The sequence below is a fragment of the Pongo abelii genome, chromosome 1, assembly GCF_028885655.2.
Source record: "Pongo abelii isolate AG06213 chromosome 1, NHGRI_mPonAbe1-v2.0_pri, whole genome shotgun sequence".
In the NCBI taxonomy this organism is placed as follows: domain Eukaryota; kingdom Metazoa; phylum Chordata; class Mammalia; order Primates; family Hominidae; genus Pongo; species Pongo abelii.
The window spans coordinates 4,730,406-4,751,668 of NC_071985.2; the positions used below are offsets into that span (position 1 = coordinate 4,730,406).

Sequence of the window (21,263 nt, forward strand, 5' to 3'; positions counted from 1 at the left end):
CAAGACAAAGCTGCATCTTCGGGCATTGGAAAGAATCCTGCCTTTCCCCAAGAGAGGGAACACAATAAATGGCCATCATTGGGAAGGTGACTTTATTGAGTTTGCGATGCCTGGACATGTGGGGTCTTTCAGGATGTCCCACAGACTCTGAGCAGTCAGTAGATGCCATAAAAATTCAAAGTCAGGAGGCTGGGCTCACACCTGTAATCCCAGCACTTTGGGAGGCCAAGGTGGGCGGATCGCAAGGTCAGGAGATCGAGACCATTCTGGCTAACACGGTGAAACCCGGTCTCTACTAAAAATACAAAAAATTAGCTGGGTGTGGTGGCGCCTGTAGTCCCAGCTATTTGGGAGGCTGGGGCAGGAGAATGGCGTGAACCTGGGAGGTGGGGCTTGCAGTGAGCTGAGATTGTGCCACTGCACTCCAGCCTGGGGAACAGAGTGAGACTCCGTCTCAAAAAAAAAAAAAAAAAAAAAAAATTCAGAGTCAGTAGAAAGTAGCACATCATTTTGCATAACGTATCTCACTAAATATGTGTTAGATGATGGATGAAAACTGAAACTATGCCTTCAGTTCGACTCAACCAACATTTATTCAATGCACACAAACACCCTGCACTATGCTAGGCTCTGCAGATACAAAGCTGACTAAGAAGCAGATCTTGTCCTCAAAAAGCTCTTCACATGCTGAAATAGTGATCTGAATAAAGGGTCGATAGGACACTGAAGAGGGAGGAGTATCTAGATCTAGGACGCGGATAAGCAAAGGGGATGGGGAAGAGATTCCAAGCAAAGGGAATTATAGGGGCCAACACATGGGCAGAATTAGGTTCTGAGTGGAGTGTATGAGGGCCAGAGTGGGCCTGGCTGTCTAGCATGAAAGGCAAGTGCTGAGCAGGGCGACTTCTGTCTCTGTGCAAATACGACCGCTGGGAGCTCTGATTTGCAGAAAAACCACAGGCTGTCTGGGCCTGCCCAGTGGCTGGGATAATATGACTGAGCCCTGGATGGTAAATAACAATGGGGTATTAAGTCATAAGAAGAGAGAGGAACTGGCACAATAAAGGAAACAAATGGCATTTCTGAATGCACAGGGTTGGGACACGTAGCTTTCTTAGGCACCTATCCATTTTCTGTAGCACCACCTTGGAATATTACCCCAGGGCTACATTACAGTTTAAGAACCCACCTAAAGGACGCTGGTTTCTACAGTTGCTGGGCTGCGGGCGGTGGGCTGGGTTTGGACCATGGCGTGCATACAAACACACACCTGTTGAATACAGGTGAGTAAACTCAGCGCTGCTCCTTAGAAGCAGTCAGTAGAAGCTGATTTGAGGATAAAGAATCCCTGCACCAGCACCAAGTAATACTCCCTGCCACCGCCCCTTGGGAGTGTCTCTTGGCAGGTTTTGGGAGGAGTGAAGAGAAAATGGGAAGGTGCGTGTACGGAGATGAGTGTGGAGAGAGGGCTGGCTGGGTGGAGAAGAGAGTTTTGACCTCCTGAGGGGAAATGTCTAGCCAGGCCAGAGGCTGTGCGTTACCCGGCCTCAGTGAATGATTGTGAAAGCACGTGGGGACTCTTCAGACTTGGCTGTGGAGCCCAGCCCAGCTCAGGGCTCTGCTCGGAGTGATTCTGTTGACCTGGGTTTTAACCAGCTGTAGAAAACCCTTTCCTTCTCACTGGGCAGGTGCAGGCACTGTGCATGATTTTGAGTCCCTGATGGCTTGGCTTTTTGAGGTGATGTATTCAGTCCACATGAGACGCAAACCTGTTCCCTGGGAGGGTGGCTGTAACTGGAGCAGGATCTGGGCTTAGCCACAGTCAAAATTCAATATGCATAGGAGAGGCCAGGGTGTCCGTCCCTCCAGAGCCTGGCCCCACAGCCCCAGCTAGCCTGTGTTCCTATGACTGCGCTCTTCTCTGTTACGGCCCTGCTGGGGCTCATGCTCCACAGAGCATTTTTACAGAAATGATCTCACTTAATCCTCACAGTCACCTTGCAAGGTGAACATGATTAACTCTGTGCTTTATAAGAATAGCCCAAGTCTCAGAAAGGTTAAGTGGACTTTTTAAATAGCAAAATCCACCTAAACGAGTAAATGCCAGCGCTGTGAATCCAAACCCAGTTCTCCAAACTCCATGTCGCGTTCTGCCACCTGAGGGTATGTGTGATGATTTGTTTTAATAAGAATTCAGTGCTATTTTCATACAAACTCTGTGATTCTCTCATTTTGGGGCAGACAGCAAATAGACATTATACACTAAAAAACAGGAAAAGCCATAAAGACACAGCAGTGTTAGCTGGAAGATGCTTTTAACTCAATGAAAAGCACTCACTGCAAGCTCTGCTGTGCCTGCAGTGTGCTAGGCGCTAGGGGTACTGTGATGACAATGTTGCCTTTCCACTCCAGAGTTCATAATCTGGTCAGGAAAGCCATGTTTGGGCAACTATGTAATCATAGACAATGCGGTGAGTGCTATACCTGCTAAGAAACTGAGGCTCAGGGGAAATAAATAACTTAGCTAAGGACATGAGCTAGTAAGTCCAGAAGACGGAACTAAAGGAAGGACTAGGAAGCCTCCAGACCTGTGCCCTCATCTCCCAGGCTTTACCGGCTCCAGAAGAATTTCCTCAATGAAGTGGGGAGCCTCAGTTTCTTCATCAGTAAAATGGGAATGATTTTGTCTTCTCCATTAATGATTACATGAGAGTAAACGAGACATTTGTACTTGGTGGCTAACATCTCCCAAGGTGTTGATATTAATACAGGAGATGGAAATTATTTAGGCAGATGGAAAGGGCAGCAGAGTCCTTGGCGGAATTTCCCTTTTAACAAAAAGCAGCCCCGAAGTCATTTATTTTCTAACAAAGAGCAGCCTGTAAAATCATGCTGCAGACATGAATAAGCAAGCTGGAAACTTGCGTGGGTGAATGCCGGCAGCTGTGCCCATAGAAAGGGGCTCCCTGAGGGCCAGCGTGTTCAACATGGAGGCGCCCTCTTCCCTTTTCTGTGTCAACACGTGTATAGTACAAACAAAAACAGGCAACTGAATGTGACCCGGCTAGGCAGAGAACCCATCTACATAATAAAAGATTAGGGTGGGGTGGCCAGCTTCTTCGTGTGCCAAGCAAAAAGCACACCTAGTCCTAACCAGTTCTTCTCACATTATGCAAATGGCACACCTGGTCCAACCAATCTTTCGTGCCCTATGTAAATCAGACACCACCTCCTCAAGCTCAGTTATAAAACCTGCACTTCACCAGGGACCAGAAGACCCACTGGGACTCCCTCTCTGCAAGAGAGAGATTTTCTCTTTCTTTAGTCTATTAAACCTCCGCTCTCAACCTCACTCCTTGTGTGTTCACGTCCTTGATTTCTTTGGCATGAGGCAGTGAAACACGGGTTGTACCCCAGACAAATGACGCTACTCCAATATCATCCCACACAGGATGGGCTGACCACACAGTTGCCTCTGGATCTTCAGAGACTGTTTCAATCAAAGTTTTAAATATCTATTTAAATCACACACAAATTCTGTATCTTTGATCTTCTACAACACACTGAATTTAATCCACTTAAAGTGATCTGTTCAGGAGTATCCTGGGTTCCACAAACCAATGCTACACCCAGCCCTTCTCTGAGTGACAGGCCTCCAGCCTGTAGCCAGGAGATGGCACCAGTAAACAGTTGCATACAATATGATTTTTTTTTTTTTTGAGACGGAGTCTGGCTCTGTCGCCAGGCTGGAGTGCAGTGGTGCGATCTCTGCTCACTGCCACCTCTGCCTTCCCAGTTTCAAGCAATTCTCCTGCCTCAGCCTCCCGAGTGGCTGGGACTACAGGTGCCCGCCACCACGCCCTGCTAATTTTTTGTATTTTTAGTACAGACGGGGTTTTACCATGTTGGCCAGGATGGTCTCGATCTTTTGACCTCATGATCCACCTGCCTCGGCCTCCCAAAGTGCTGGGATTATAGGCGTGAGCCACCGCGCCAGGCCAATATGATTATGAATACAAGAATTTTATGTGGCCACTACTAAGTGTGAACCATTTAATATTTACTTTTATTCAGTGTCCTTGCTGATTTTAACTCAGTTTCCTGTAGCATAGCTCTGAGGCTTGGGCATTTAAGGATGAATTGGATACATGCTTGTGCAGAACCACACAAGGGCAGGCTCAGGTGCCGTCAGTCACCAGGGGTACAAACCACACATAAATGATTGGATAATTTTGCTCATTCATTTCAATGTCTTCAACAACCGTGCCTACAGGGCCTACCAGGAATGGTAATCTGTGAGGCAGAGGTCATGACAGTGAATTGCAGAGAAAGGGAAGTAAGCCCTGCCCGGGGGCTAACCTGGAGATGCGGCAAAATGCAGTGACCACAAGCACAGACGTGCGTTTAAGTCCCATGTCCGCCAGTCACTAGCTGTGGGATCTGGGACAGTCATTTAACCACACCGTGCCTTGGTTTCCTCATATGAAACTCACAGTAGTGAAGATTAGAGGAGTTCAGATGCATCTAGAACAGTGCTTGGCACAGAGTAAGAGCTTCAGAAGTGTTTACCATTATTATTCCAGGGGATGAGACAGGCAGGAAATAAACAGATAAAGTAGGCCAGGCGCGGTGGCTCATGTCTGTAATCCCAGCACTTTGGGAGGCCAAGTTGAGTGGATCATTTGAGGTCAGGAGTTCGAGACAGCCTGGCCAACATGGTGAAACCTTGTCTCTACTAAAAATACAAAAATTAACCAGGTGTGGTGGTGGGCGCCTGTAGTCCCAACACTCGAGAGGCTGAGGCGTGAGAATCACTTGAACTCAGGAGGCAGAGGTTGCAGTGAACCAAGATCGTACCACTGCACTCCAGCCTGGGTGACAGCGCAAGACTTTGTCTCAAAAAAACAAAAACAAAACAAAACAAAACAAAACAAAACAAAAAACCAAAAACTTTTCCTTCCTGAAACCTGGATGAGGAGGAAGCAGGGGAGAGAGGAATGGAGTTGGCTCCAGTATTTCCTGATTGTCTCCCCACAGCATTTGCTCTTTCTGCGTGTGTTTGAGATCTGTTTTGTTCACTGTGAGGCCTATTTAACTGTGGTCTTATCTGGGGAAAATGGAAACAAACCTCCATTGGCCACTCCTGCCTAGTGCTCTGTGGTGTCTGGACCTGGCCTGGAGTCCGGGGGTTTGGGTGGAACTGAGCACAGCAGGCCCTGGGGACCCTGGAGGCCTAAGGCTGGGCTGTCTTCAGTTCTCTGGGGCTTGTCCTCCGAGCCGCACGTGGGTTGGGGGGCACACTGACAGCTCCGGCTCTTCCTGCACCTGAACCAGTCTTGTTGCCCCCACCCTCTGCCCGTAGTGCTCACCGTGAGGCAGCTCTGTATGCCTTTCCTGACCTGCCAACACATGGGTCCAATCAGCAAGTCCGTGCATTCCCCCTCCAGGCTGCATCTCCCATGGGGCGGCTTCTCCAGCTCACAGCCACCCCTTGGTCCGGATCACCATTGCCTCCCCCGCTCTCTGCAATAACCCCCACTCTTGTCCTCAGACAATCTGTTCTCAGAGTGAGCTTCATAAAAGTAAATTGTATCAGGGCCCTCCATTGCGTAAAACCCTTCAACCCATTGCATGTATAATAGCATAAAACCCAAACTCACTATTGTGGGCCACAAAGCCCTCCGGGAACTTCTCCTGCCTCTACCTCCCCAACCTTCTCCCAGCTCCAGCCCCCGTGGCATCATGTCCTGGCTTCTTTCATGAATCAGGGCTTTTGGACCTGCACTTTCTCCTCCCTAGACCCCACCCTTCTCCCACCCCCCTGCCCCTATCACCCAGCATCATGCTCGGCTGTCAACTGCTGAGAGAGCTGTTCCCTGAGCACCCTGGCTAGAGAAGGTATTCTTCTGCCTACCTCTCCACCTGATTATTCTCTCCCACACCCTTTTTCATTTCCTTTATCACAGCTGCCAATTATTTTATCTGTTTCTTTTTTCTTTTCTTTTCTTTTTTATTTTGAGACAGAGTCTGACTCTGTTGCCTACACTGGAGTGCAGTAGTGCGATCTCGGCTCATCGCAACCTCTGCCTCCTGGGTTCAAGCGATTCTCCTGCCTCAGCCTCCCAAGTAGCTGGGATTATAGGTGTGTGCCACCACACCTGGCTAATTTTTGTATTTTTAGTAGAGATAGGTTTCACCATGTTGGCCAGGCTGTTCTCGAACTCCTGACCTCAAGTGATGCACCCGCCTCGGCCTCCCAAAGTGCTGGGATTACAGGCAGGAGCCACTACGTCAGGTCTTAAAAGAAAATTCTTAAGGTGTAGCCAGGAAGGACACATCCATCCATTCACTCCTTCTGTAGTTTCTGGAAGAAGGACTTCTCTTTTGTTGACCAAACATGGCTAAAATAACTCAATATTAAAATAAACATGAGGCCGGGTGTTATGGCTCACACCCATAATCCCGCACTTTGCGATACCAAGGGGGAGGACTGCTTGAGGCCAGGAGTTCCAGACAGTCTGGGCAACATAGTGAGACCTGGTCTCTACAAAAAATTTAAAAATTAGCCAGGCAGCTTGTAGTCCTAGCTACTCAGGAGACTAAGGCAGCAGGAAGATCACTTGAGCCCAGGAGTTTGAAGTTGGACTGAGTTATGATCCAGCCACTTCACTCCAGCCTGGGCAACAGAGCCAGACTTTGTCTGTAATAAATAAACAAAAATAAAATAAAATAAACACGAGGCTTGCTCAAAGCCATGAAGCCAATGGGGCTACAAGAGGCTGACCCCCAAATCACAGTGTGAGGTTGCTGTCACAAATTTATAGCTACTACACTTCTGCAGATCCATCGCAGGTGGTGAAGGGAGAGTGGGGTTAGGATTTACAGAATGTCATCTGATACCAAATTTAGCACAACAAAACATACCTAGGGCTTATTATTCTTCTGCCATAGAGGACCTTGAAGAAAGAGTGAAACGGCTCCTTAGTTTCCATCTGTGCCATCAGCTCTCATCGTGCAGAAGAAGCACAGAAGCAGTTTGTTTTACCACAAGCAGAGTAAAATGGTCCAATCCAAAATGTGGGCTTGGATTGCTCAGACTTCTCACTAAAGCTCTTCCCAAGCAAAAACCAATATCCTTCTGGTCTTTTGGGAATTTGGAGTTGCCTGTTTGCTTGGATCCTGCAATGAGTGTGAGGCTTCTTTTTCTTACAACTTTCCCTAAACCCAATGTGGAGTCTAGAGAAACTCTGTGTTGGATGCTAATTCACCATGTTGGCTTCTGATTAACCCCTTGTATTAGCCCATTTTCATACTGCTATGAAGAAATACCCGAGACTGGGTATTTTATAAAGAAAAAGAGGTTTAATGGACTCACAGTTCCACATGGCTGAGGAGGCCTCACAATCATGGCAGAAGGCAAAGGAGGAGGAAAGGCATGTCTTCCATGGCGGCAGGCAAGAGAGTTTGTTCAGGGGAACTCCCACTTATAAAACCATCAGATCTCATGAGACTTATTCACTGTCAGGAGAACAGCATGGGAAACCCCACCCCATGATTCAGTTACCTCCCACCAGGTCCCTCCCATGGCACGTGGGAATTATGGGAGCTACAATTCAATATGAGATTTGAGTGGAGACACAACCAAATAATATCACCCCAGGCCTCTCAGATTTCCAGTTTCTCTATAGTTCCTGGTGTCAGAGCAGGTTCTTACTGTAAATTCTGCCCTTCAGCCAAACAATGTTGGTGTTATCATACTTCAATTGTCCCATACATCCCTTCTGTATCACTCTTTCCCTATTGTATCTAAACCCTGGGTCTCGGGAGCAATGGCGCAGACATCCACCATCTCATCTCACTGCCACCAGAGACACATATGTGTCTTCTGTTCGTAAGTCCCTGTTAAATATTTATTTGTAAGAAACTGGATTTGTCAGCCTCTTTCTTTGGCGTCTCGGCTTCCTCTGACTTTTGCCGGTAGGTTTGCATAGACCTGCTCATCAGGAAATATCCAAAGAGCTTCCCTAGAACTCCCTGGCAGTAGTCTCTGGACCACTGAGCAGCAGGATGTGCAGTTCTAACTCCCCAGGCACCTGGCTGCCTGGCCTCAGCCCCGGAGGCTGTGCATCTGGAAGAACTATACCTTGGCGGGATCACTGGGCGATGCTCAATAAATTCTCGTAGTCGGATGGCAGTCATGATGGATGGGAATCTGAAAAAAAATTATAGCGTAAAGGATTATATTGCCAGTTTATACATAGTTCCATGGGTGAGCTGGGTGAGCTATCCAGTACCACAAAGTCCATCTTGAAAGAAATCAGGAAAAATATATGACATGGTAGAACGACTATGCGTATAGGCTATTTAGGGAAGGAAATACAAGATTAGTAAAGGAGCAAAAAGAAATGGCAAGCATAAGGCAAATACACACAGATGTGCTTTTCTTTAAAAACCAAAAGTAAAAAAAATTAAATAAGTATAAATCAATAAGAAATAAAAAAGCAGGCCGGGCGCGGTGACTCACGCCTGTAATCCCAGCACTTTGGGAGGCCGAGGCGGGAGGATCACGAGGTCAGGAGATCGAGACCATCCTGGCTAACACGGTGAAACCCCGTCTCTACTAAAAATACAAAAAAAATTAGCCGGGCGTGGTGGCGGGTGCCTGTAGTCCCAGCTACTTGGGAGGCTGAGGCAGGAGAATGGCTTGAACCCGGGAGGCGGAGGTTGCAGTGAGCCGAGATCGTGCCACTGAACTCCAGCCCGGGCCACAGAGTGAGACTCCATCAAACAAACAAAAAAAAAAAAAAAAAAGAAAAAGAAAAAGCAAAGGTACAGTGCTAATGTTAGCTGGGCATAGTCTCCTGTCTCACTTCATGGTTTTTTTGGTTTTGTTCTGATCAGTTGTGACCCAAGATCCTGTCTCATTTCTTAGTGGGCCTTCCTACCTCACAAGCTTGCAAGCTAAGCACGACATTTCCCAGAGTGCCTCACAAGAAGAAGCCCGGCTAGGAATGAGAGCCCTTGCATCGGCTGTACTTGCTTGAGATTTGGAAGGTGGACATGAGGCAGAGGCTGCTGCCTTGATCTTCTCTACTGGCAAGCAAGGTTGTTGAGATATGGCACTTTTCTGCAGCAAACCTCCAGCGTCTCATCTCCAGCTTTGGGGCATTCAAGAAACAATTGTTGCGAAAGCAGTGGCTGAAGTCTGTGTTCCAGGGTTCAAATTCCAGCTTCCTGGGTGGCAGAGACAGTGGCGTTGGGAGTAGGTTCTTGAACTCAATACTCCTGGAAGCAGCTTCCTGATCTGGATTGACATAGCTTTACCAGTGATGGGTCAGTTTTGCGGAGATGTTCTAGATGCCTCCTGGGGGCCCCACCCAGAGCCTGTTCCTCCAGCCCTTCTGAGGATTTTTTTTAAGCACTTCATTCTCTATGTTGGCCCCCTTTCTGTTCCCTACTGACCCTAGACTAAACATATATGTTGTTTCTAGTCTAAAATTTCATATCACATCTGATTTTTTGTTTGTTTGTTTGTTTTTCACAGGGCCTTACTCTGTCGCCCAGGTTGGAGTGCAGTGGCACAATCTTGGCTCACTGCAGCCTACACCTCCCAGGTCAAACAATTCTCCTGCCTCAGCCTCCTGAGTAGCTGGGATTATAGGCACCTGCCACCACTCCCAGCTAATTTTTGTATTTTTAGTAGAGATGGGGTTTCACCATGTTGGCCAGGCTGGTCTCGAACTCCTGACCTCAGGTGATCCGTCCACCTCAGCCTCTCAAAGTGCTGGGATTACAGGCATGAGCCACCGTACCTGGCCCACATCTGGATTATTTACTGGAGAATGTGGCTTGCCACAAGCAAACTACTACATTTAAATAATCACATATAGTGGTGAGACCCCACCTCTATGAAAAATACAAAAAAAAAAAAAAAAAGCCTGGTATGGAGGTGCAGGCCTGTGGTCCCAGCTACTCAGGAGGCTGAGGCAGGAGGATCGCTTGAGCCCAGGAAGTGGAGGTTGCAGTGAGCCAAGATCACACCACTGCACTCCAGCCTGGGTGACAGAGTGAGACCCTGTCTCAAAAAAAAAAAAAAAAAAAAATTCACAGGAAAAAGAGTAAACAATGGGAAGGAAAACTGAGTGGCTGGGGGACAAAGGCATACTTTTTACCATTTACCTTAGGAATTTTGCACTCTGTGTATCTATTATGCATGCATAGACAGCTGGGCCTGTGGTTTGCACAAACATGGCTAGTGGTGTAGCAGGAGAATATCAGACTGAGACCCATGTGACCTGCGGCAGGTCATTTTCCCACTCTCCACATTGATTACAATAGCTCTCTGGAGGGTTAAATGAGGCACAGATGTGTGCGAGAGTGTTCTGTGTCCTTGAAAACATCTTTGAGAAAGGAGAAATGTGAGTTCCTACTGACAATCATGGATTACGTACCAGGTAACATGTATGAACTCCTATTAGCCTCCCAGCAACCCTACAGAGTTTTACTGCTATTTACTCCCAAGAAAATTGAGGCACTAAGAAGTTAAGTAACTTGTATGAGGTTACCAAGGAACCAGGGCTGGAACCCTCTGGCTGCAGAAATATTTATTTTAACTCTTAGCTCTATCAAAACAATCACAAGGCACCCAGACCATCAGCCAAAACAAAACTAGGACTATTCAGTAACCAGGAGACCGAAAGGACTGGGAAAAAAAAGTGTGTGATGTCTCCTCCTCTTCCCTTTCATAGACAATGGTTAACTCATTGCCTGCCGGCTGGCTAGCTGCTTTATTTCACCTGAGTGTGCTTTTCAAAGCAACTTGAAGATTTTAAACAGCATTACATTATAACGGAATAGTTGGCTATCCAACAGAGCCTAATAATTATATAATGTACTTTTACTGCTGTGATTATTTTAAAAGAGAGAGAGAGAGAAGGAAGGAAGAAACAATGAAAGACAAAATCTGAGTAAACACAACTGAGCTCTTGGTTAATCTGCTAACCCGAACTCCAAAAGCTTCTTGACTGCAGTTTACTTCAGTGGAAGTGACAGGCTGGACCGAAGAATGCCAGGTATTCAGGGCTTTTGAGCTCCTAACAAAGACAGCCCCCACTATCCCTTTGAAGACAGAGTGAGTGCTCAGTGCCTAGAAATTCTGAATCAGTCTTGTAAGGGAATAAATCTGTCATGGGTTGCCATGCTTTTTAAAAAAAAGTTTTATTTTTAATTATTATGTATATATAACAGATGTACATATTTATGGGGTACATGTGCCATTTTTATATAAGCATACAATGAGTAATGATCCAATCAGGGTAATGGGGGTGTCCATCACCTCAAGAATTTATCATTTCTTTGTGTTAGGAACATTCTAATTCCACTTTTTAAGTTATTTTGAAATGTAGAACAGGCCGGGCGCGGTGGCTCACGCCTGTAATCCCAGCACTTTGAGAGGCCGAGGTGGGCAGATCACTTGAGGTCTGTAGTTTGAGACCAGCCTGGCCAACATGGTGAAACCCCGTCTTTACTAAAAATACAACAATTAACTAGGCATGGTGGCGCATGCCTGTAATCCCAGCTACTTGGGAGGCTGAGGGAGGAGAATCCTTGAACCCAGGAGGCAGAGGTTGTAGTGAGCCAAGATCGAGCCACAGCACTCCAGCCTGGGCAACAGAGAAAGACTCAGTCTCAAAAACAAAAAAAAAACAGAAAGAAAAAAAGAAATGTACAATAAATTATAGACAATAGTCGCCCATTGTGCTACCAAACACTGATCTTTTTTCTTCTAACTGTATTTTTGTTCCATTAACCATCCACTGTTTATTCCCTCTTCCCCACTCCCCTTCCCAGCCTCTGCTAACCATCATTCTACTCACCGTCTCCACAAGTTCAGTTTCTTTTCTTCTACAAGTTCAATTTTTTTTCAAGCTCCCACATATTAGTGAGAACAGGCAATATTTGTCTTTCTGTGCCTGGCTTATTTTCCTTAATATAATGTCCTCCAGTTCCCTTCATGTTGCTGTAAATGACAGGATTTAATGCTTTTTTTTTTTTTTTGACACGGAGTCTCGCTCTGTTACCCAGGCTGGAGTGCAATGGCGCGATCTCAGCTCAGTGCAACCTCTGCCTCCCAGCTTGAAGCAATTCTCCTGCCTCAGCCTCCTGAGTAGCTGGGACTACAGGCACCTGCCATCATGCCCAGCTAATTTTTGTATTTTTGTAGAGATGAGGTTTCACCATGTTGGCCAGGCTGGTCTTGGAACTCCTGACCTCAGGTGATCCTCCCGCCTCAGCCTCCCAAAGTGCTGGGATTACAGACATGAGCCACTGTGCCTGGCCGATTTTATGCTTTTGTATGGCTGAATAATATTCCATGCATGTATATATATATATATATATATCCCATGTATATATATATATATATCCCTACAATAATCAGAGGACCTTGTCTGGGAGTGGTTACTGATCTTTAGAGAATTTCCTCTACCTGATGTAAGGGATACCAAATCACTTTTTTTTTTTTTGCCATTAATCATAATCTCTTGGATATATATATATATATATATATATATATATATATATATATGCCACATTTTATTTATCCATTCATCCATTGATAGACACTTGGGTTGATTCCATAGCTTGGCTGTTGTGAATAGTGCTGCAATAAACACGGGAGTGCAGGTATCTCTTTGATAGAACAATTTCCTTTCTCTTCGATATATACCCAGCAGTGAGACTGCTGGATCATATGGTAGTTCTAATTTTAGTTTTTTGAGGAAGCTTCATACCGTTCTCCATAGTGGCTGTACTAATTTACATTCCTACCAACAGCATACGAAGGTTCCCCTTTCTCCACATCCTCAGTAGCATTCATTATTGCCTGGCTTTTGGATAAAAGACATTTGAACTGAGGTGAGATGATATCCCATTGCAGTATTCATTTGCATTTTTCTGATGATTAGTAATGTTGAGCTTTTTTTTTTTTTTAAGACAGAGTCTCGCTCTGTCGCCAGGCTGGAGTGCAGTGGTGTGATGTCGGCTCACTGCAACCTCCGTCTCCCGGGTTCCAGTGATTCTCCTGCCACAGCCTCCTGAGTAGCTGGGACTACAGGCACGCACCACCACACCCAGCTAATTTTTTGTGTTTTTAGTGGGGACAGGGTTTCGCCATGTTGGCCAGGATGGTCTCGATCTCTTCACCTTGTGATCCGCCCGCCTTGGCCTCCCAAAGTGCTGGGATTACAGCTGTGAGCCATCACACCCAGCCATGTTGAACTTTTTTTTTTTTATACACCTGTTAGCCGTTTATGTGTCTTCTTTTGAGAAATGTCTATTCAGATTTTTTGCTTATTTTAATTAATTAATTAATTTTTTTGAGATGGAGTTTTGCTCTCATTGCCCAGGCTGGAGTGCAATGGTGTGATCTCGGCTCACTGCAGCCTCCGCCTCCTGTGCGCAAGTGATTCTCCTGCCTCAGCCTCCTGAGTAGTTGGGATTACAGGCGCTTGCCACCACACCCAGCTAATTTTTTGTATTTTTAGTAGAGGCAGGGTTTCATCATGTTGGCCAGGCTGGTCTCGAACTTTTGACCTCAGGTGATCCGCCCACCTCGGCCTCCCAAAGTGGGATTACAAGCTGAGCCACTGCTCCTGGCCCTTTGGCCTATTTTAAAATCAGATTTTCTTTTCCCTATGAGTTGTTTAAGCTTTTTATATATTCTGGTTATTAATCCTTTTTCAGATGGGTAGTTTGCAAATATTTTCTCCCATTCTGTGGGTTGCCTCTGGTTGCCATGCCATACAAACGTTTTTAGAGGAACACATTAGCAATGGTGTTTGAGTCCAAGTCTATGCTCCTACAATAATCAGAGGACCTTGTCTGGGAGTGGTTACCGATCTTTAGAGAATTTCCTCTACCTTATGTAAGGGATACCAAATCACATTTTTTTTTTTTTTTTGCCATTAATCATAATCTCTTGGACACATAAGGAGGTGTAGTTTGCAATAAGATATATGAGTACATTTTATTTTAGTCAATCTTAAAAAATGTATCCACATACCAAATCCGAATGTGATAACTCAAGTATGAACATATGGTAAACTTACCATAATTTTCATAGTCACAGCCAGTACTGTACAACTGTTGTTCTCAGCACCAGGAACAACATAACTTTCATCTCCCTGAAAATATGTAATTTTTTACTTGCCTTAATAGAAGATTCTCACTTAGATGTGCCCCAAGTAAAATTCTTCCAAAGCAAACAAAAGTGCTGTCTGTACCCTTGCCTTACCATTCATCCAGTCTCAATTATTCCTAGGAAATCTTTGAATATTTTTATTTACAACTGAAAACATTGTATGCCCAGAGTAAATAAGGCCATAAGACAATATTAGAACCATCCATGAATTCTACACATAAACAACTATTTTCATGTTTTTGTATCATATATATGTGTGTGTGTATATGTATATACACACACACATACACATACATACTTAATTTTTTTTTTTTGAGACAGTCTCACTCTTGAGACTCAAAAAAAAAAAAAATTTTTTTTTGAGACAGTATCACTTAGGCTGGAATACAGTGGCGCAATCTCAGCTCACTGCAACCTCTACCTCCTTGGTTCAAGCAATTCTCATGCCTCAGCCTCCTGACTAGCTGGTATTACAGACATGCGCCACCACGCCTAGCTAATTTTTGTATTTTTAGTAGAGACAGGATTTCGCCATGTTGGCCAGGCTGGTCTTGAACTCCTGATCTCAAGTAATCCACCCACCTCGGCCTCCCTAAGTGCTGGGATTACAGGTGTGAGCCATTGTGCCCGTCCCATACATAAATATTTAAACCACAGCAGATATTTTATTTTGTAATTTTTAATTTTCTTTTCTTTTCGTTTTCTTTTTGAGACAGAGTCTGGCTCTGTCACCCAGGCTGGAGTACAATGGCGTGATCTTGGCTCATTGCAACCTCCACCTCCTGGGTTCAAGTGATTCTACTGCCTTAGCCTCCCGAGTAGCTGGGATTACAGGCGTGTACCACCATGCCTGACTAATTTTTTTTATTTTTGTTTTTAGTAGAGATGGGGTTTCACCACGTTGGCTAGGCTGGTCTCGACCTCCTGGGCTCAAGTGATCCTCCCCCTTCAGCCTTCTGAGTAGCTTGGACTGCAGGTGCATGCCACCACACTCAGCTAATTAAATAAAAAATTTTTTTTCTTTTTTTTTGTAGAGATGGGGCTCACTATGTTATCTAGGCTGGTCTTGAACTCCTAGGCCCAAGCAATCCTCCCACCTCAGCTTCCCAAAGTGGTGGGATTACAGGCCTGAGCCTCTGTGCCTGGCCCTATTTTATATTCTTTGTTTCTCATTGACCAATATATCATGAAACTTTTTCCACATTGCTAGAGTATTCTTTTTTTTTTTTGAGATGGAGTCTCACTCTGTCGCCTAGGCTGGAATGCAATGGCACAATCTTGGCTCACTGCAACCTCCACCTCCTGGGTTCAAGCGATTTTCCTGCCTCAGCCTCCTGAGTAACTGGAATTACAGGCGTGCTCTACCACGCTCACCTAATTTTTGTATTTTTAGTAGAGACGAGGTTTCACCATGTTTGTCAGGCTGGTCTCGAACTCCTGACCTCATGATCCACCCACCTTGGCCCCCCCCAAAGTGCTGGGATTACAGGCGTGAGCCCCCTTCACCTGGCCGAGTATTCTTAATTTTAATATTTAACGTTGCTTTGTGTTGTTTAGTAAGGGCCATCCACCACTCTATTTAAAATAAGACTCCATTCCACCCCACTTCTGAACTCCTTTGTTTGTCTCCAAAACACTTATCCCCATTTGCCATACTGTACGTTTACTTATGTATCTTGTTTATATTTGTTTTACCCTGCCCTCATTAGAAAGTAATCTCCATGGTGGGTGCAGTGGCTCGTGTCTGTCATCTCAGCACTTTGGGAGGCCAAAGTGGGTAGATCACTTGAGATCAGGAGTTTGAGGTCAGCCTGGGCAACATGGCAAAACCCCATCTTTACAAAAAATACAAGAATTATCTGGGCAGGTGTCATGTGTCTGTAGTCCCAGTTACTTGGGAGGCTGAGATGGGAGGATAGCTTGAGCCTGGGAGGTGGAGGTTGCAGTGAGCTGAAATGATGCCACTGCAATCCAGCCTGGGTTACAGAATGAGACCCTGTCTCCAAAAAATAAAAATAAAAATAAAAAAAAGGTAAAGAAAAAAGAAAGGGCAGGGTTGTCTAAATTGTCTGCTGCTACGGCTGTCAGGTCAAAGATAATAATTAGCACATGGTAGACATTTGATAAATATTTACTGAATAACTGAGTGAGTTATAATTTATGAAACCCAATACCCTAATTTTGGACATTTTGGTCATGCTAAATATCTCTATGAACATATTTCATTCTATTGAATTTATTTCTTAAGGTACATTCCTAAGAATGAGTCAAGGCTTGTGCAGCTTCATGGCTCCTAGGAGGATTCAGCCACCTCCATTAACTAATGTTGGCCCCCAGACCACTGAGGTTAGACTTTCAGTGCACAGAAATTAAAATTTAACAATACAACTTTTTATCACATTGGTGTTCAGAAGGTGAACCAAGATAAATGAATTAAAAATGCATGTTGCAGCAAACTTCCTCAAAGTTAATGTTCAGCATGCTGACTTCAGGAACAAATCTGTAAGATTTACTTTGTCAACTTTCTCAGTAGATTTTTGGCATTCTATAATACGGGTTAAATCAAATTTCTATACTATACAATAATAGTAAAGAACTTAATAAAATTCACCCATCCGTGGTAAAATTTCTCAGCAAACTATGGGGAACCTTCTCAATCTGATAGTGAACATCTACAGAAACCTACAGCTAGCATCGTACATAATGGTTAAAGACTGAGTGCTCTCTTCCTAAAAATTGGTAGCAAAGCAAGAATGTTTACTCTCACTACTCGTATTAAACATAGTGCTGCAAGTCCTAGCCAGTACAATAAGACAAGAAAAGGAAATAAAAGGTGTACAGATGTCCTTAGCTGCAAATGACATAATTGTCCATGTAGAAAATCTTAAGAAATCTACAAATAAATTCCTAAAACCAACAGCTATGCTTAGTGAGATCATGGATACAAGATTAATATGTAAAAAAATCATATTTCTAGATATAAATAAAAAATTAGAACAAAAATTTAAAGCACAACCATTTACAATTGCTTAAAAATGGAATATGTGAAAATCGAGCAACACATATACCGGATTTGTATGCTGAAAACTACAAAATGTTGATGAAAGAAACCAGAGAAGACCTGAGAGGTAGACTACATTCATGGATTGGAAGAGAATGTAATAAAGATCACAATTCACCGCACATTGATCTGCTTTGTCTTAACAAAATCCCAGCAGGACTTTTTGTAGATACAGACAAACTTATTCTAAAATTTATTTGGAGCTGGTCACGGTGGCTCCCGCCTGTAATCCCAGCACTTTGGGAGGCTGAGGCTGGCAAATCACGAGGTCAAGAGATTGAGACCATCCTGGCCAACATGGTGAAACTCTGTCTCTACTAAAAATACAAAAATTAGCCAGGCGTGGTGGCGCCTGCCTGTCATCTCAGCTATTCGGGAGGCTGAGGCAGGAGAATCGCTTGAACCCGGGAGGCAGAGGTTGCAGTGAGCCGAGATCACGCCACTACACTCCAGCCTGGAGACAGATGAGACTCCGTCTCAATAAATAAATAAATAAATAAATTAATTAAAATAATAAAATTTATTTGGAAATGCAAGAGAACTAAAATAGCTGAAGCGATTTTGAAAAAGAACAACTACCCTCTGGTAGAAAGGGGTGGGGAAGAACCTCAGCTAACACCCACCATCCACCAGAACTTTCACATGGGCTATTTCGTCCAGTCCTTGAAAGAATCCTGCAAGTTGTTCATGATTACTCTTAGTTTATAGAAAGTGTTAAATCACATGTTTAAGTTCACACAGCCAGGTCTGTCTGACCCCAAGGCTCAAGCCCCTTCCACTGTAGCATCACTGATTGACTGATCCATTCAGCAAAGATTTATTAACCAACTGCCTTTGCCTGACCCTGCCAGGCAACTACAGGAAATGCGTTCGGCAAAAGACACGTGATTTTGCCGTCATGTTGCTTACAGTCTGGTAGAGGAGATAAAGTAAGATATTAATCATAGAGCCACACAAGTGCATATAAAATTAAAGCACAGTCACTGCTAAAACAGAATCCTTTCATACCAGATTACCTTCTAGGCAGTTGGGTGGCTGCACCTCCATCTCCTCTTTCAGAGGTCTAAAAAAACAGACTCTAAGAGCAGGTAAGTCACATTTGTTTCAGAAAACCTGGACATTTTCCCTGATATGGAGCATCTGAAAAGCTTTCCTCAAGGTGAAGGACTTTCTAAAGACTTAGTTGAAAAACATTTAAAAAATTGGCATCTCTTTTTATGATAGGAAAGAATTTTAAAAGGTGTTGTTAAATCAAGCCAGCCATGGTGGCTCATGCCTGTAATCCCAGCACTTTGGATGGCCGAAGCAGGCGGATCACTTGAGGTCAGGAGTTCGAGACCAGCCTGGACAACACGGTGAAACCTGTTTCTACTAAAAATACACACACACAAATTAGCCAGGTGTGGTGGTGCGTACCTGTAGTCCCAGCTACTCTGGAGGCTGAGGCAGGAGAATTGTTTGAACCGGGAGGTGGAGGCTTCAGTGAGCCAAGATTATGCCACTGCACTCCAGCCTGGGCGACAGACCAAGACTCCATCTCAAAAAAAAAAAACAAAAAAAAACCAACTCAAAGTTTGGGTACTCCCAGTACAATGTCAAGTGAAACCAGTGACAGTTACTTAGCAAATTTAATCAACTTATGGGCCCCAATTAAATGATAACTAGCAAGTTATTAATTAATCTGTCCAGAGAAGGGGCAGAGGAAGGATATTAGCGTCAGGGTCCCAAGACTCTGATGTTATGTATCTAGTAAGATTTGGAAAATTCAGTGAGGCAATGGAAACTTGTAGAATAGTCAGAAAATGGCATTTGAACTGGTGAGTAAGTTGCATCCGTTGACTTTCTGGGTGCATTTTATAATGCCCCATTTCTTTGTAAGTGTTGCATATGTGCTCATGAAATTAGAGGAAGTTCAACCTCTGGGGAAAGCCATGCCCTAGCGATCTGAGGGTGCAGAGAAGGCATGGGTGGAGAAGTGCTTTAGGATTGATATGACTCACCCTGGCTAGCAGCATGTTGACTGTACTAGCTGCCTTTGAGCATGTGCAATGAGAGGCTGTTTAGAAGAGGGCTCGCAGCAACTGAGTTACTTTGACAGTCTCCTATTGCTTCTGTTTTCTCAGGCAGCCAGTTTTCCCAGTTCAGGAAGGTTGGTTCCCTTCTCCCCTGATTCTCACCAGTTCTGTAGTGAATTCTGCTGCATGAATACTCTTTCTTTTTTCCTTCTCTAGCCTAAATTAAGCCCATTCTTCAGGGCTTTGTTCAGGTCCTATATATGTTCTCTACGAGGCCTCTCTTCTGAGTTTCAAATGGCCCATTTCCCTCCTCTGAATTCCCAGAGCCCTTGGTAAATTCTCCTATGCGTTTTGGTTCTGAGTCCTTTCCTTTTTGGTTTATTGGTTTCTGAATTGATTTATTCATTCTATTATTTAAGAAAAATTAGTGACAACTCTCCGCCAGGCTTTGGATAAGGTTCTAGAAGTTCTTCAAACAACGAGACATCTGGGTTTTTTTTTTTTGTTGTTGTTGTTGTTTGTTTTCTTAAATAGAGACAGGACCTTGCTACGTTGCCCAGGCTGGTCTCAAACTCCTGGGCTCAAGTGATTCTCCCACCTCGGCCTCCCAAAGTGTTGGGATTATAGGTGTGAGCCGCCACGCTTGGCCAAGACATCTGTTTTATACAGCACTTTGTCTCTTCAGGTAAAATGTGAGCTCCTAGATGTTGGGGACCACTTTGTTTGGTGGCCACAATCTTCGCTCTCTTTGTTCTTCTCCTATCTCATTCTCTTGCAAAGTGTTTGCTATCCAAGGAGTGCTTGATGCCTACTTCAGAATGAGTGAAAATGAAAGAATCAATCGATCAGCTAACTCAGTAACCTGTTAATCTAGTTAACAGTTTTTAAAACCTAGCTCTTCTTGTATCACAGAGAACCAATTATCTTATTTAATATAGGTGTACCCGTTTCTAAGAAAAAAAAAGACACGTTGAGTTAAAACTATGACAAGAATTCAAAGTTGAGAGGGATGAGTATTCACTTTCTAAAAGAAATTTTTGCTTTACCAAAAGGCTTGCCATGAAGTTTCTTTATGTTGTGAGTTCCTGTTGCTAAAATATTTGAAATGCAGTCAGCCATTTAGTAATGCAGCTACTAAGTGAGGCGAGAGAGAGGTACAGGCAGTAACAACCAACCGCTATTACCTGCTTGGGCTGCCGTGGGCAGAGACCTCCTTGTTCTTAAAAGTACTTGGAGGACAGTGATGATTACAGCTGCCTCCTGCTGCTGGATCAACTGCAGAGTGGCAGGGCCTGATTCCCTGACATCATTCAAAGGGTATTGTGATGCAAAGTGGCTTGCAAGGTTTTGCCAGGCAATGCCTTTCAGGTCTTGGGCTTAGAAAAAGAGAGCTCCTTTGGTCTCTAGGGAGAGACCAGCTGCACATGAAAGAAAGGGCAAAAATTAGTGTGAAAAGGAAAATCATGTAGGCAAATAATCCAGGCTATCTAATCACTAGAGCTTTCTTTTCTGTAAAGATTGTCCCAAGGACAACGTAAGGTGAAAATCTGGGTGGTGCCACACTGAGGAGTCCTGCCCTTTGCAAGCTAGAATTGAGGAAGGATGGTTTGGCACGAGGGGCAGATGAGGCCAGCCCTGCCTTGTCCAAGGCTAGATCAGGCTCCAACCTGCTCCTTTGCAGGTATCAAAGGATAATTTTAATTATTTAAAAATGTGCTTCAAACCAATCCATGGAGTATCACAATAGCACCACTATATAGAAGCAAGCCATAACCCGAGAAGAGGAGAGTGGCAAAAAGATTTATTCTGACCAACCTCTGTCAAAACAAACCAAAACAAACCAAAACAAACCAAAACAAACCAAACACTGGCATTATCTTTTTTTTTTTTTTTTTTTTTTTGTGATGGAGTCTCTGTTGCCCAGGCTGGAGTACAGTGCCACAATCTCGGCTCACTGCAAGCTCTGCCTCCCGGATTCAAGTGATTC

The 21,263-nt window shown here is 44.4% G+C and overlaps 1 protein-coding gene across 1 annotated transcript in view; it reads right to left on the reverse strand.

The window, feature by feature from the left end:
* The window catches only part of SPMIP3 (sperm microtubule inner protein 3), a 38,498-nt gene extending 17,888 nt beyond the window's left edge, over positions 1–20,610 (reverse strand). Inside the window, exons 1-2 of the mRNA XM_002809234.3 lie at positions 20,461–20,610; positions 8,144–8,212 (exon numbers count right to left, since the gene is read on the reverse strand). Coding sequence (XP_002809280.2) covers positions 8,144–8,199 — 56 coding nt within the window. The 5' untranslated portion in view covers positions 8,200–8,212; positions 20,461–20,610. The remainder of the gene's footprint in view (positions 1–8,143; positions 8,213–20,460) is intronic.
* Between the last annotated feature and the right edge of the window lie 653 nt (positions 20,611–21,263).